Source organism: Odontomachus brunneus, unplaced genomic scaffold, assembly GCF_010583005.1.
Source record: "Odontomachus brunneus isolate Ranch 3 - 2012 unplaced genomic scaffold, Obru_v1 Obru_scaffold_019, whole genome shotgun sequence".
In the NCBI taxonomy this organism is placed as follows: Eukaryota; Metazoa; Arthropoda; class Insecta; order Hymenoptera; family Formicidae; genus Odontomachus; species Odontomachus brunneus.
The window spans coordinates 1,895,382-1,911,773 of NW_022639469.1; the positions used below are offsets into that span (position 1 = coordinate 1,895,382).

A 16,392-nucleotide genomic window follows, 5' to 3' on the forward strand; every position below is an offset into this window, starting at 1 on the left:
CTCTCTCTCTCTCACTCATCGTGGAATACTGAAATGGAATACTTAAATCTCGTAGAATACGTTACGCTTTGCGTCTCTTTGCGTAGACGGAGTATTTCGCGATTTCCTTGGATCGGCCAAAAAGTTCGGTTCGAGTTTTCAGTCAACTCTGACTCGACTGCATTCCGTTTTCTCGAATCCTCTAATATTGCAAGCAGTTTTCTCGTGAAGATCCTTAGTCACCGCGGAACTCTTGATTAATGGCGTTAGAAGCGAGAAAGTGCACGTCCAAAATTCCAACGTGTCATTTTTAAATGAAAAGATACTTGCACGAAAGAACATTTAAGATCGTTTGAGTATACTTGTAAAATGTTCAGAAAACTATCCTTTTACTTAAAATATTTTTTTCTTTGAAAAAAAAAGACGTGACACGGAAAAGAATTTTCAGCGTATCATTTCTCTGACGTCACGACCCAACATGACCGCGACAAATATTCAGAAGCTTTAATGTAAAAGGATCGTCGTCATTCTAGCAGCAGAATGTTATCAACAATGTTATTTACATTAGTCGTATGTGAACGTTATCAATATTGTTTGCATTATACAGATCAATGTTGTATCAATGTTGTATCAATGTTGTTTGCATTATACAGAGTGTCTCAGAACAACCTTCAAAACTCTTGTACAGAGACACAGTATGGATTAAGGTGAAACATAAAAGCCCTATACTATTTTGCGATATTTACAATAATAATCGTGATATCAATTAAAGAAGATTGGTGAATGATCACGCGAGATATGGTAGATGAGCTGTAGTGGCAACATCTGCCGTCGTGTGCTTGTACATTAAGTCAAACTGAACAAAAAAGCCCTCTACCTTTTTCCCAATAACTTCGTAGATTTTTAGTCATTAATATATTATCATTAGTATTAATATATTATCGTGAACGACCATTCGCTAATCTTTTTTAATTAATAATTAGATATCTCGCGTGATTATTTACGGATCTTCTTTAGTTAATCTCGATAATTATTGCGAATATTACAATGTAGGACTTTTATGTTCACTCCATATTATACTTCCACGAGAATTTTGAAGACTATTCTGAGGCACACTGTGTATGTATTTAACATTATCAATACTGCTATATTATCAATACTATTATATTTAGACATTATCAGCATTATTGCCAGTTGTATTATATTCATATGACCTCAGTTGTTGAAAAACGAACCCAATGTTTTGAATGACCCAACCATTTGTTACTGGTTATTCTATGCATTTTATTTCTCTACGCGTGTCTCAAGTCGCGAATAGCCTAAGCTCGCCCTTGCGAATTTCTTTTTATATTCTTTAGACAAACAACGTTTCGTACGCTCGCGAGCTCATTGACGTCGTTTGAAGAATGTGCAACGTCGTAGTCTACGCGACGTCGTTTGAAGAACGTGCAAAGAATATATAAAAAGATTTATATGTATACGTAAGCACACGCATATATACTAATGTGGTATACACTATAGAGAATCCCCCGCTCCTCTCTCGATCATCTATAGTTACCAGCGACTGGTTATACAAATAGTCAGTATACGTTTGAGCGGATGCATTTTTTATGAAACCGTCAGGTTTAATAGATGACAAATGCATCTAACGATAAATCACAGATCAGTCGCGACAAGTAAACATCATTGGTAATACGCGAGGTTTTTTTTCTGATGTAGCGCATCAAGTCTTACTTGCTTCAGGCGTCGTTTTTCTTCGTGCTTTTTGTTTTTTTTATCGCAAAGTAACTTTATCGTCAATAAAAACGTTAAACTATTCTGAGAAACGTTTATCGTAACGTATTGCTTCGTACGACTGTCGTTTTATAGTAGATGTACACGGAAGAATAAGATCTCAGTTCGTGCAGCTGGCTAGGAATCACATGAAAATTCGGCGACGTGAAGTGATACCTCTGTTACAGAGACAGAAAACATTTATCTGAACATTTAATTGTATCAAAACCTGATTGCAATAACTAAGAACTGACGGTGCAGAAACTACCTACAAATCTTTCTGTCTCTCGACAATCAAGTTTGTCGTCTGGTTCCTAATCTTATAAAATAACGGAAAAGTCAATTATATTAACGGAATTAAATGTTTCTTTTTTCGCGTAAGGATAAAAATATTCGACCGACATTACACTTGAAAATCGCGAGAGAGGGAGAAAGAGAATATAGAAGAATATTGAAGTGTCGTGTAAAGCGACACTGTCGTACTTTATCAAATGTTGCTTGGCACCGCGACAAGCACAATGCGCTTAAATTTCGTTTCTCTCGCGAAAACTTACGCGCGTGGATCTCCGCCGAGATTCCGTAGATTCTTCACGCGTGTTCGCACGAGCACACGACAATTGATCCGCGCTGATCATCGGATTTGGCGCGGGCAAAAAATCCACGAGTGTCGATAAATCGCCGTTCAATATTCAAGTTTTCCTCGGTAAATAACAAGCGATGAGAGATGGCTCGCCACGGGCGCAGTCAGGCAAGTTCGAAGACGTTGTTTTTATTGAATGCTGACTAATAATCACGCTCAACGCGTGCTCTCTATTCTTGGCGCGTCTGCGAGTATCGACGTAGATATATAGACGGTGACGAGAGCTTGCAGTCGCGCGCGGCCGTAGATATTTCTGTCAGCTCGTCGAATCAAAGCTTTACAACCATGTGCCAGGACACGTGATGTCTTCCATCACAAGACCATCAGCTCCGCGCGCTATCGAACGCCTCTTGAGCATTAGGAAGATCTATCGTTCACCGCGCTCATTGTCGCTATATCATGTGTCACGCTCGCACATAACATTTTATATAACTGATTAGAACATAAGACATACGCAAACTCACCCTCTCGCCGACGATTGTAGGGCGATCATATGCCGGAACACGTGGGACCACCAGTAGCATGTTGCTGCGTGAAGCTCGTCGATGTCCCGGAGATGGAATACTACGCGACGAACAACCAGGGTGAGGTGTGCGTGAAGGGCACTAACGTCTTCACGGGGTATTACAAGGATGTCGAAAAGACCACCGAGGTTATCGACGAGCAGGGATGGCATCATACGGGAGATATCGGGATGTGGCAGCCTGTAAGTAATATTTTTCTCGTTGTATTGCGTCATGCTGTCGCGATTATGCACAAAATTTGTAGTTCACGAATGTTCAAGTTAGTCGGAACACTTACAAGTAACACAATATATTATGTCACGGTTATAACAGTAAATATTGAGCTTACTGCACGTGGCGCGAACAACTGAAAGATTCGTCTACTAAAGACTCACGGGAGTAAAATATTTGCGACAAGATGAACGTTTTGGAATCATCACATTTTGCATTTCAGAATGGAACGTTGAAGATAATCGACCGGAAGAAGCATATCTTTAAGTTATCGCAAGGGGAATACATCGTGCCGGAGAAAATCGAGAATATTTATATACGCAGCCAATATGTGCAACAAGTATTCGTCCACGGGGAATCACTGAAATCCTGTATCATAGCAATAGTGGTACCAGACGTAGACGTTGTCAAGTGCTGGGCGCTGGAAAACAATATCCCCGGCACGCTTAGCGTCTTGTGCGTTAATCCAGAAGTTAAAAGACTAATTTTGGACGATATGTTAGCGTGGGGCAAGGAAGCTGGTCTCAAATCCTTCGAGCAGGTAAACCATCATCAAAGACAATGCCAATCATTAAAACAATCTTCTCGAGGATAGTTTCCAACAAAATAAGGACGTTAACTTCTTTATCCTTTTCTCTTATTTTTCCATCTATTTCGAGAATATCGGAAACATCATCAATACTTATTTCATTCCTCATTGTTTGCGAAAGTAGAAGAAAGTTAAGCGTGTGATAAGCACTTATTGACGAATTGACTGTTCGATTGCAGGTGAAAGATATTTATCTCCACCCAGATCCGTTTTCCGTACAAAATGGTCTTCTAACACCAACGCTGAAAACGAAACGGCCTCAACTGAAAGCGTATTTCAAGCCGCAGATAGAAGATCTCTATCAAAATTTGGACTGACCAGACTGAGCGATCGTTATTGCTCGCCCGCACCAGCACTGATCGAAGTGATGATTCAAGAAGGAAGGAAAGCGCCTTCTCGCCGCCTCTCTTTCTTTTTCTTTTCTCTTTTTCTCTCTCTCACATACACACACGTACATATACACACGCATACATACATACACTGAAACCACTGTTGTCATCGAATATTCGTTAACCCTCGATACTTTTATTATATATCATTTTCACAGGTACATTAGGAACGCAGACAAAAAAGCACCGTTTAGGCTATTAAGGTAAATGATAACATTACAAGTAATAAAAGGAGTTATTATTAGGCGCGTCTAGTTTTTTCCTCAAATATAAGCATCCTTTGATACTTTCAGTGTATTTACGAATCGATCCTTACCCGCGTATGACCTTAGTATACATGATAAATCGCTGTTGTTTTCTGCGTAAGACACGATTGTAGAATGCATTTAGTTGATAAAATCCACAATTACACAGCTCGACTCGGGCAGGATAATAACAACAATGACACGTAGCTGTTAACTCGAACACGAAGAGATAACAGTTCAACATGCTCGCCAGTCGGCATAACGTCAAAAATAATGGATATCGTTTAATACATACATTTCTCGCTGGGAATGTGTGTATATATATATATATATATATATATATATATATATATATATATATATATGTATATATATATATATATACGTATGCATACGTATACACTTTGTGATTCGGAGTATCTTCAGAACGCAAGATGTGATACCGACCAATCAAACTTCCGTATATCCATCTCATATAACAATTGTGTATGTATGTTATGTACCAAAGGGCTTTTGCGATCTTTCTCGCAACGTTCCGAATATTTTCAGGCGGCGCATTTCGGAATAACGCATTTGGTAATCATCCATCGATTCAGCAAATTGACTCATTGGTCGCACCGTTTCAAGCTTCATCTTTCTGCCATGTGGATGTTCAATCTTTTTTTTTTTTATATAGGAAACTTACATAACATTGGTTAACCTTTTTTTCTCTTGTTCAATGACATTCTCTCTCTCTCTGCTCTATATTAGCCGCGATTCATCCAACGTGAGGTAAATTCAAATTTGAGATAATAAGATGTACACAGCGATGATGGTCGCTCGTCGAGGCAAAATGTGACAAACAAGTCCGAGCAAGTCGGACAGTAGACGACACGACAGTTAATGATGATCACATAATTACCTAACGAACCTCGCAATTTGATAGAAATAACATTTTGAATTCTCTGATAATAAATATGGCTTCCACAAGCCGGTCATCCGGCCGAAGAAAGTGTACGTTCTTTAACTTTTAGACTTAAAACTATAGTATATCACAATGCAAGCGACAATTGTGAGTAATAACGCCACCGCCGCTAAAATAATCCTCAGCTGGAGGCTGCGGTAGATCATTCCCGACAATAATCGAGACCCCCGTCCTAGCTCCGCATCTGTTTCCCGTAACTAAAACAAAACACAACGTATATATTTGCAGGTTGATGATTTTATATACAATTTTTTCTCTTATTAGCATCAATTACATGCTCGTTGATCCAGCAAAGCTATTAAAGGATGTCGGTGTAGTTTCATAGTTCCTGTTTTTCTATATTATGATTACATAGAATTGCAAAATACTTTTATAACATGAAAGTACAAATATTAATGTACGTAAAAGCAGCTGTATCAAAGACAAAAACTTTTTTATTTTTTAACTTCTTCTTTGTTATTGACACAATATTTGCTGCTTTTTCCTACATTGGCATTTGTACTTCCACACTGTAAAAATATTTGCAACCAAATAGAGAAAACAGTAAAAACTACGAAACTGCATTATATCGATATCCAATATTTTCTTAATTGTCGAATAAACGCATAAAATTAACAACTTGCCCTTCCTCTGCCATGCTGTATTGTTTCTCGCTGCTCGTGCAGCTCCTTCAACACCTGCGATCCGATCTCCTCCGTTTCCAACGCCATACGATAGCCATTCTGTAACGTTCGTCCTGTCCTTTCTATTCTCTCGGACGCATCCAGCAATCTTTTCTTCTGGTCTTCTGTCACATTGTTCTCCCAGGATTCCTCCACGGTAATCTCCATAACGTCCTCCCTTGGCTTCTTCGCCGTTTGAAACTCCTGAGTCAAGCGCTTCAATTCTGCCCTGTGACTCTCTACACGACTGCGTAGCCGATCGCGAGCCGTTCCATTCATCCCACGAACCTCCAACTCCATTTGCTCCAGCTACAGATTACAAGTGATTTCTAGTGGCGTGAAATATCTTTTTCCCCTTTTCTCTTTATCTTGATCGATATATCGAAGCAACTTTCCCTTGACGCAATCATTGAATTCTTCGGTCGTGACTTTTAATATTCAACACTAAATAATATTTGTAAATAATCTCCATAAAGTTGTCAGTAATCTCCAAATTTAAGTCTCGTTAAAATGAAATCCATTTCTCATGTCAGATGAAAAATAAGCTTTTATCTGTTTGATATTTAGAGCTTAAGAAAGATAAATTAATTGTCCTTCTTTATCAATGAAAGCAAAAACAAAGAATATCAAACATTTTTAAAAAAACATCGATTTGAAAAGTCAATAGTTCAATCGATGACAAACTGATTTAAAGGTCCAAGGATTCACATAAAGAAGCAAGTATGAAGAATCTAAGGCTACAGGGTCTTCATAAAATCCGTTAGAAAATCCTTTCGTGTATTCCGTGTACAGTATCATGTATTAGTAGTTATTACTTGGAACTCGTCTCAAGTGAGATACTCAAATTTGAATTCAAAGTAGATGAGAGTTTTTCAATTGAGTTGTGACTACAAGTATGAATGTGTCACGTATATTATAATTCGGCTGAAGAACCTGAATCTAACTCTGAATAAGAATCTAAGAACCATATTAATAGTTGTCGGTCAAAACTTGTCTCATCTGAGAATTCAGAATTTTACTCAAAGTTATATCAGAAATTTTCAGTTGAGTATATATGTATAATATATATAACATTATACTATATTTGTAGTCGCAATTCAACTGAAAAACTTTCATCTAACTCTGAACTCAAATCTGAATACCCCATTTAAGGGGAATTTCAAGTAATGACTACTAAGCCTAAGCATAGATCTCATGGATCTTAGTTGCAAACTGTTTAGACAATGAAATCGAAATCTTACCAAACTGCCAAAGTTGATAGTCATTACTGTGTGTGACGAGCTTGTCCAGAAATTATATCATCAATTATTAACTATTATTTAGTATTCTTAACTATTATTTAACTATTTAGTATTCTCAGTATTTAGTATTATTAATCATATTACACAAGTCTGTAATGACCCTCAATTGTGACAACTTGGTGAGTTCCCAACTTCACCGTGTTTAAACCGTTTTGCAACCTATTGTACACATCAAACACTTGATCTCTCATTTCATTATGCATACAGAATACATTATCTCTCGACACGCGTGAATCTATCGGGAACCGGTACATACACAGGTTTGCTCAAATGAATCGTCGTTGTACGTATCTGGAATAACGCGTCGTGACAATTATTATTATTTTTTATAGAGAAAGATACGCGTAAAACACGCAACGAACCTTCAAACGCCATTCTAACCCTACATTACAACCGTCCCTTGACAGTTCGCGAATCGCGACCCAATGACTCGGCATTTTTCTAGTCCAATGAAGAGAACGTGAACAACTTAATTACCAGTTCTTGAGCTTCTTCAATTTGCCGGTCCACATCCTGAATAAGGGCTCTTTTCTCACCTGCAAGTTACGTCACGTATATCGATTATTGTGCTTTAACGATGTTTTCGCGCCGATCGTCGTGACGCGCGTCGTCGCGCAATAGACGCAAACGCACGGCGAGTTTTCGGTCGCGTTTACGAGTTACTCACCGCCACTCTGGATCCTTATTCTGCCGATTTTCGCGGTGATGTCAGCTGTCAAAACAGCATACTGCTGTTCGTAGCTGTCAATGAGCGACGCCATCTTGGACACAGGTGTGCCATCGACTAAAGACACGAGTCAGATGGCGATTTAAATCGCGCGACGCAAAGGCGATATCGCAAACGGGGGGGAGAGGGAACACTTTTTGCACCGCTGGCACACTTCGCACCGTCCGATTGTACTTTATCACGTGCGCGGGATATCGGGGTGCATTAGCATGCGAGTCGCGAGATTCAAACTGCTTTTTCTCGACATTAACGATCAAAACAACACTTAAGCAAATTGCTCTGGAAATCAGCAAAAAATTAAGTCACGGGAAGTTATGTGCAAATAGACTTTTTTAAGCGCCTAGATTTGTTTCTTGTCATCTTGTTGCAACACTGAAATATATATTACTTGGAACGCGCGTTGCCTCTTGAGGCGTGCGGGATGAGGGAGAAGTTCTTTGTTTCCTCTCTTATTCTTGTTTGGTTCATAGTATAGTAGAGAGTGGGGAGAACGTGATACAATCCAAGTTAAAAATTAGAGATAATATGAAAAACAGTGGTTGAATGGCAATGACTTAAGTTTATGAACGAAAGTTTAAGATATAAAAAAAAATATATATTTATTCTCATTTATTAGTATTCACTTATTGACTTATCATTAAGAAGAACAAAGCAAAGATGGTTCTCCTAATTCGGAAATTCAGCTTATGTTTAGAAATCAGCCGACTTAGCTTTTGGTGCAGACTATACTAGACAATACTAGACTATACTAGACAAGGATAGAGCGCTATTCGAGACCTACAAGCATGCTCTCTCTCTCATCCCGCAACACTTAAGAGGTAGCGCGCGTTCCAGGTAGTATATATTTCAGTGTCGCATCGCTTTACACTTTCTGCACTCAAAACGTGACGAACGTCGACGACAAGAAGAGGGCGGGAGAAAGTTCGCGAGTACAGAAAGTGCAATGAGAAAGGAGCTGATTTTAAGTGTGTTCGTATTGCTTGCACTTTTCGCACTTTTTGCACTGAAAACAAGACAGACGCATATTCGGATGCTGGAAGAAGTAAGAGTGAGAAGAAGCGACACGAACAAACCACTCGACGAGAGAACCTCTCGAACGAGCGAAACGAGAGCTCGAAGGGACGACTCGAAAGAACTCATCCACGTGCTGCGAATTAAAGATCGGTTAAAGAACAGTTAAAAGTGGTCAAGTGTCATTCGGCTTTGAGGAATGCGGCCACGACGATGACACGTCACTGCTCGCGGGCCAATCGCGGCTAAAAATCGGACGAATTTCGGCCAATCGCCGGCGTCCGTGATACCGCGCGACACGCGACCGTAGCACGTCGACGAGTGTCTCGTTCAGTCGGCCGACCGACAGTCGAGATGAAGATGGCCGCCGAAGTGAGGTGGCTACTAGTCCTTCTAATATGCTGCGCCGTCTCGCCGAGCCGCGGCGAGACGCCGCATAGGAAATTCGAGTACAAGTACTCGTTCAAGCCGCCGTACCTCGCGCAGAAGGATGGCAGCGTACCGTTCTGGGAATACGGCGGAAGTGAGTATCAATGCCCCGTGCCATAACCTTTCGCGCGACCACGTTCGCCGCGATGCCGCCGTCGCCGCTACACTCCCGCGGTTCCGTATGTTATACGCGTGGTGCCGGTTCGCACAACCAACCAGGAAGCACGGCCGTCTGGCTGGGCGCGGCAGGTGCATCGCGATCCCGACGCGATGACGACGCATCACACGCGTCTTCCGGATGGAGTAAAAACACTGACGTCGACGTTCGCGTGCGCGTTTCCTCGGCAGAAAAAGCCCGTCAACTAACATGCGGCGAGTAGCGTGTAGCATTAGAGAATGTCAACGTATTATTATTCGCGTTATTATTGATTTCCAGTCACGATTTGCCTTGCAAAACAGCCCCTCGGATCTGATGGCAGGGATTGTGTATGAGATATCTCTTTCTAAGCCTCTATTTCTTTTCTAAGACGTTGAAATATTGCTTATGATGTTAGGAGAGCTTTTCCTCTCCTATGTCTGAGAGAATTGTGCAATATTCATACCCAAAACACGGCTGTATACATTGAATTTCATTGAACATATGTTTTGCTTGCTGTCTGTCAAAACATCCTCCTACAATACTCCACACATATGTTTTGAGAGAAAAGTATCTGAAGATAAAGAAATATCCATTTTTGAGGGAACAAAGAACATATTTACTTACATTAACATATATATTTTCATATTAAGGGAACATTCTTGTCAAATAGGAATATGTATATTTCCTTATTTCCTGTAGTTTGTCATAAAACTTCAAGCAATTGTTGATTCTATTTAAATAAAAGAATTTAGAAAGAGATTTAAGTAAACATGATATTAGTAACCACCTAATAAATAAATATTTTTATCTTTTAGACATTTTTCTCTCAATATATGATTACAAATACAATATTGTCCAATATATAGTTACACCTTCTGTATATCTACTTGTACTTTGCATTGCAGATGCCATTGCTAGCTCAGAGAATGTGAGAGTTGCACCATCACTCAGGAGTCAGAAAGGTTGGTATGCAGGATTGCGCAATAGCTTGCAAAGAGACTCAATTAGTGTTGACTAAATCAACAGTTGAGAATTTTGGGCGAGCTTACAAGCTGAATAATATGAGTCTGAAAACATTTTTTAGGTGCTATATGGGCAAAGCAACCCATAAATTTTGACTGGTGGGAGGCGGAGATATTATTCCGCATAAGCGGTCGTGGCAGGATAGGAGCAGATGGCTTAGCATTCTGGTACACAACCGCGAAAGGCGCCTACAACGGCAGCGTCTTTGGCAGTTCGGACATGTGGACAGGACTGGGAGTTTTCTTCGATTCTTTCGACAATGACAATAAGCACAACAATCCATACATTATGGCAATTGTCAACGATGGAATGCAGAACTTCGATCATACGAAGTGAGTCACGTCGTTCCAACGTGTCCATTCAGTACAACAACCGCTCACTGAGCATTTAGTAAGCTTATATATTCGATTGGTATATTCTTTTAGACCTAAAAAATACACTAATCATAATCAACAGCTCATTAAGCGCTCAATAAGCGGTTGTATTGTACTGAATGTACGTAGTCGATCGCTGAACACTCTGAATTTTTGGATCTTATCAACTTGTACCTTTAGATCTTGATGAGATCTGAAAGTACACACCAAATCCAAGAGCTCAGTGGACGATTATAGTACTGAAGGCAACTAATCATATGTATCTGGATCTCAACGCGAACCCAGTTGATGATCCACTGAAGGCTAATTTTCTAACAATAGTTTAAACTCCAAACCCATCAAACATATTGTCAGAATAGAGTTTGACTTAAATCTAAGTTTAAATTACTATTAAAATAGTAGCTCTGTGAGAAATTTTTTATATTAATTTCCAGAAATTTTTTCATTGGATCATTGGCTGTGTCCCAACCTGCATCGAAGAAAAATTATGCAAAATGTTTTTAAACCCAATGTATAGTAGTTTATGAAACGGTTTAAACATATTTTTTCTAATGAAATTAGGGCCGTATCAAATAGTCACAGTTAGCGCTAAAACGAACGAGCCACTGCTTATTGGTTTACAATCAATTGTAACAAAAACCGAAGTGATAGTACATGGTGTATATATATTAGCTTTTTATTATATTCTAAAAAATTGTGATATCTTCCATGATGGTTGCACTTAGCAAAGAAACCTGCTTTGCAACTGATGTAAAATTCGTCGATCTGGTTGGCGTATCCTCTTAAATTCAATTAAGATTAAGAGCATACATCAGTCAGATCAACGAATTTCACCACGGTTATAAAACAGCTTTCTCTGTTGAGCGCAGCCGTTATCATTTTGGCTCCTGTTATAACGAATTATCGTGTAGGCTCGCGTTCGCGACAATTTATGATACGCTTCTAATTTCATCTGAAAAAGTACGTCCGACAGTTTCACGACGTGTGTTCGAAGCAGTTTAAAAATGTCCTTTATCTCTTGTTGTAAAACAGTGATGGCTCTACGCAGCAGTTGGCGGGGTGTTTACGAGATTTCCGCAATAAACCATTCGCCACGCGAGCACGGATAGAATATTACAGGAATACGTTGACCGTGAGTCGAGGTCATTTTTATATCGCTCTCGATTTGACGCTGTAATCGACATGAATTCTCCGTTTTAGCTATTGTTCCACAACGGTATGACGAACAACGAACAAGATTACGACATTTGCTTCCGAATAGATAACATTATATTACCGAAGAATGGATACTTTGGAATTTCCGCTGCTACTGGTATGTATATACATATGAAAAAAGAGACGATCCACTAGAAAAAGAAAAACTACTACTAGAAAGAAAAAATACGATAATAAAAATTACAAGTAAATTTTTATAATTTTGAACTGTACAGAAATCTCATGACTGAAATCGCTATATATATTTTTTTAATGTTATGCAGGCTTGATTTTTACTAAAAAAAATACTGCAATTGACCGTTTTTTGTATCATATATTTGGTAGATCATAAAATTTACTATTTCTGTAATAATTTATATAATAATTTTAGTATAATCTAGCTTTATACAAAAACATAGAGAGAGAGAGAGGCATAATATATATTTTAAAATAATTTTCACGATAATATATTTTCTCCGTAATTATTCTTATGTACATATTTCAAACCATTGTTTTTTTGCAGGTGGCCTAGCCGATGATCACGATGTTTTGCACTTCCTAACTACCTCTCTGTACCCACCCGGACAGTTGCCGGTGGATAAGCACAAGGTTTCGTTAGAAGAACAGGCCAAACTCAATCAGGAATACTTGGATTATCAGAAGAAAATGGAGGAGCAGAAAAATGAGTATCGCAAGTAAGGACACGTTCATCTGTAACGACGCGATATCGCAACGTAGAGAGATATAACTCTTTAACGACGACACTTGAACAGAGAGAATCCGGAGGTTACCGTATCCGAGGACTATTTCGAGTCGGAGAACCAAAGGGAATTACGACAGATATTCGACGGTCAAAGTCAGACGTTCGAAATTTTGCGCGAGCTTCACAGGAAGTTAGACGAGGTTGTCGGTAGGCAGGAGCGAACGTTGAGTCTGATATCTCAGGTTCAAGCGGGCGGTGAGTTACACGCATGCACTAATATCGGCGTGAAAACGACTTCTTCTTAATCTAAACACGTGAATCTTAGGTGTGCAAGTACCGGGTGGCCACGCGGGTCAGCCTGTGCTGATCGACACTATACGTCGTCAGGAAGTCGACGCTGTGCTGACGAATCAAAATGCTATATTGAGCACAGCCAGGGAAATCAAGTCGTTCGTGACTGATGTTCACTCAAAAGCTGAGTCGATTCTCAACCATCAAACGCGCGCTCCAACGGCACAGGTTTACATTGTTTATCCATTCTGCACTCAGAGAAAAAGACACAGTGATGACAACTACACAAATTTTGTGTATAGAATTAAGGCTCCTGGCTTCTCGCATTGTTTATCTCTTTTTTAATAACGTCAGAAGCAAGAAATTGCATGCAAAAAATTTTTGCAAAATACGTTAAAAATAAAAATATATATCCATAAAGTAACATTTGCAATCGATTAAACAAATTTGTAAGATATTCCGTACAATCTCCTTTTGCTCTAACAATCAGTAATTTATTGTAAATTAATCTGAATAGAAATAGGCAAAGAAACAGGTTAAGAAGATGAATTATATGTTACGTTAATTTACAACAAATTATTGATAGAGCAAAAAGGGAGTGCACGGAATATCTTATAAATTTGTTTAATCGATTGCAAATGTCGCTCTTTTATGGATATATATTTTTATTTTAACATATTTTGCAAGAATTTTTAGCTTGCATTTTCTGACGTCACTAAAAAGAGGTAGACAATGAGAGGAGCCAGGAGCCTTAATGTATGCAGTACAATAAACTATTTTACGGTCGCTGTAATTTTACGAAGCTTTAGCTACAAAAACTATAAAAGTAATTTATTAAAAACTGCACATTTATATTATAAATTTACATAGAAGACTCGCATAGTTGTCACTTTATAGTTGCCACTGCCATATTTTTTCACTGAATGTAATAGTGACGATGTAATCGCAACTTTTTGGCGGCGTTGTTAATATAAAAAAATTGCATAGGTGCAGCCGATGGGATACGATTATCAATCGCTCATAACTGAGATGCGAGATGGGTTAAACACGTTGAAAAAACAAATGAGGCAGACAGAATGTCCTAGTACCAATTGTTTAACGGTCAGCATGTTCTTGCTATTCATCGGGATACAAATGTTAATATTATTGGGATACAGTCTCTATCGGTAATTATGCACGATATGAACGTCATTTTATAAGAGAGAAAAGCAGGTTTATCTAAAGACTAACGATTCTCATCTACAGGGACAATAAGGAGGCACAGATGAAGAAACTCTACTAACACACTCATCGTCCGGTTCCACATGGTGAACGTACAATACATTCTCTGTTTGTGAATTATGTCTTAATATTTTTATTACTCGTTAATCGTACTCGCGAAGAATACGTCCCGACATTTGTACAATAAATGCATCCTTCATCTGCCAGATGGATCTGAAATTATGCGTTGAGTATCGCCTCCGCGAAGATCACGAAAGCATTTCATGATGATGTGACTGTCTCGCTGTTTCAACCGTTTAAAGGGAAGATTCATGTATTACAACTTATTGACTTCTGGCAGGGCGTGCACGTATTTCGAGGGAAAGATTGGATCGAAGTTACGAATTAGATAATCGATAGTGTCTCGAAGCTATCAAGTGTTCGTTTCGCAATTTTCCTTTTTTTTTTCTTTTGAGTCGTTATACATATAATATATACATATATATTTTTTTACTGTCGCGGTTGTTGCGCGAACGTCTTTAGCGTTACGCACACGTATTCGTTTTCGTGGTTTTCCTTTATTATAGCGTTATTATACCGTGATATGATTATTGATTTGTCGTTGCGCTGATAACGAAGCTTTCGATGCAGATCTTTGTACATTTTATATGAAGAGCATTTAGTACTTGAGTATATGATGCTTACGATTACGTTGTCTGTATCGTCACTCGATAAACGTGATCAACTATTCCATCAGAGGCAGTTGTAGCGGAGAATGTCGTATGTTTAAAGGTATATTCGCGCGTACCAATTCTCATTGTCGTGTAAACTCGATCATGAGCGACGACTACGTGTTTGAAGCTACAGTGAGGACTCTGACTAACGTTACATGTATAAGATGTATGAGCAGTAGTGATAGTATTGGGGGTGGAATGGGAGGATCTCTAAGTTTGTTATTCCCCACATCATTGCACATTTGTAAAAATTTATTGAATACTGTAAATGCATAATGATATATATATATATCTGATAATAAAAATACAAGGAGAAAAACCAAGAGACGCTCTATGGACATCTGTTTCTTTGCGTACACAGGTATCAAACTTAATTTTGCTTGCAATATTTATCACTGCGTAATTAATGTATTGAATTTGAATATCAAGTCGTTGGCATCAATAGATTAAACCTAGAGATCTACCTTTTATTATGCTTATATTAAAAAATGATACTTTGTATAGGAATAGAGAAAATGCGGCATATCTTATGCCTTTCTCTCTCCTCCCTTCCATTTCTTTAGGCATATAACACATTTTGAGTGATATCCCTGTTATTGCGTTATGAACATGGTTCAATAACTCATATTTCAGCACATTGAATCAAAAGCGTTGAAAGATAAATCCATAAAATAAAAAAAATTTACAAGGATCAAAAATACAAGAAGAAAAATGCAGTAATGCTCTATGGATTTAATTTTACTTATAATATTTATCACTATGTAACTAATGCATTGATTTTGAATATCAAGTCGTTGGCATCAATGGATTAAACCTAGAGATCTACCTTTCATTACGCTTATTATATTAAAAAATGATACTTTGTAGAGGAATAGAGAAAATAGGGCATATCTTATGCCTTTCTCTCTCCTCTTCCTCTCCATTTTTTTAGGCATATAATATATTTTGAGTGATATCCTGTTATTGCGTCATGAACATAATTCAATAATTCATATTTCAGCACATTGAATCAAAAGCGTTGAAAGATAAACCCATAAAATAAAAAAGAAATCTATCAAGGATCTGATAAAAATACAAGAAAAATGCTCTATGGATTTAATTTTACTTGCAATATTTATTATTACAAAACTGATGCGTTGACTCTAAATATGAAATTGTTGGAATTAATAGATAATTGAACTCAGAGATCCACCTTTCATTATGCTAGTTATTTTTATATTTAATATCCAAAAAGAGGCAATAATAAGAGAGAGAGAGAGAGAGAGAGAGAGAGAGAGAGAGAGAGAGAGAG

General features: G+C 38.3%; 3 protein-coding genes across 5 annotated transcripts in view; 2 read left to right on the forward strand and 1 right to left on the reverse strand.

Moving 5' to 3' along the window:
* The window catches only part of LOC116841978 (long-chain-fatty-acid--CoA ligase 1), a 26,111-nt gene extending 21,763 nt beyond the window's left edge, over positions 1–4,348 (forward strand). For all 3 annotated transcript variants that reach the window (XM_032810585.1, XM_032810586.1, XM_032810587.1), the window contains 3 exons: positions 2,877–3,098; positions 3,350–3,667; positions 3,895–4,348. In XM_032810585.1, the coding sequence (XP_032666476.1) occupies positions 2,877–3,098; positions 3,350–3,667; positions 3,895–4,032 (678 nt within the window). In that variant the 3' untranslated portion in view covers positions 4,033–4,348. The remainder of the gene's footprint in view (positions 1–2,876; positions 3,099–3,349; positions 3,668–3,894) is intronic.
* LOC116841981 (vesicle transport through interaction with t-SNAREs homolog 1A) lies at positions 4,328–8,422 on the reverse strand. Its single transcript, XM_032810590.1, has 4 exons — positions 7,944–8,422; positions 7,754–7,812; positions 5,937–6,284; positions 4,328–5,510 (listed from the first exon to the last, which is right to left on the reverse strand). The coding sequence occupies exons 1-4, from the start codon at positions 8,035–8,037 to the stop codon at positions 5,352–5,354; spliced, it is 660 nt and encodes a 219-aa protein (XP_032666481.1). The 5' UTR covers positions 8,038–8,422; the 3' UTR covers positions 4,328–5,351.
* An 899-nt stretch (positions 8,423–9,321) lies between these two features.
* Positions 9,322–15,424, forward strand: LOC116841979 (protein ERGIC-53). Its single transcript, XM_032810588.1, has 10 exons — positions 9,322–9,537; positions 10,488–10,544; positions 10,667–10,937; positions 12,012–12,111; positions 12,180–12,291; positions 12,697–12,868; positions 12,947–13,131; positions 13,202–13,395; positions 14,155–14,333; positions 14,413–15,424. The coding sequence occupies exons 1-10, from the start codon at positions 9,369–9,371 to the stop codon at positions 14,447–14,449; spliced, it is 1,476 nt and encodes a 491-aa protein (XP_032666479.1). The 5' UTR covers positions 9,322–9,368; the 3' UTR covers positions 14,450–15,424.
* Positions 15,425–16,392: the final 968 nt, after the last annotated feature.

Coding starts and splice junctions, on each gene's coding strand:
- LOC116841981 (XM_032810590.1), bottom strand. CDS start 8,037: ATGGCGTCGCTCATTGACAGCTACGAACAGCAGTATGCTGTTTTGACA. Junction 7,813..7,943: donor AATAAGGATCCAGAGTGGCG/GTGAGTAACTCG, acceptor CGTAACTTGCAG/GTGAGAAAAGAGCCCTTATT. Junction 6,285..7,753: donor TTGAAGAAGCTCAAGAACTG/GTAATTAAGTTG, acceptor TGTAATCTGTAG/CTGGAGCAAATGGAGTTGGA.
- LOC116841979 (XM_032810588.1), top strand. CDS start 9,369: ATGAAGATGGCCGCCGAAGTGAGGTGGCTACTAGTCCTTCTAATATGC. Junction 12,112..12,179: donor ATTACAGGAATACGTTGACC/GTGAGTCGAGGT, acceptor TCTCCGTTTTAG/CTATTGTTCCACAACGGTAT. Junction 13,132..13,201: donor ATCTCAGGTTCAAGCGGGCG/GTGAGTTACACG, acceptor CGTGAATCTTAG/GTGTGCAAGTACCGGGTGGC.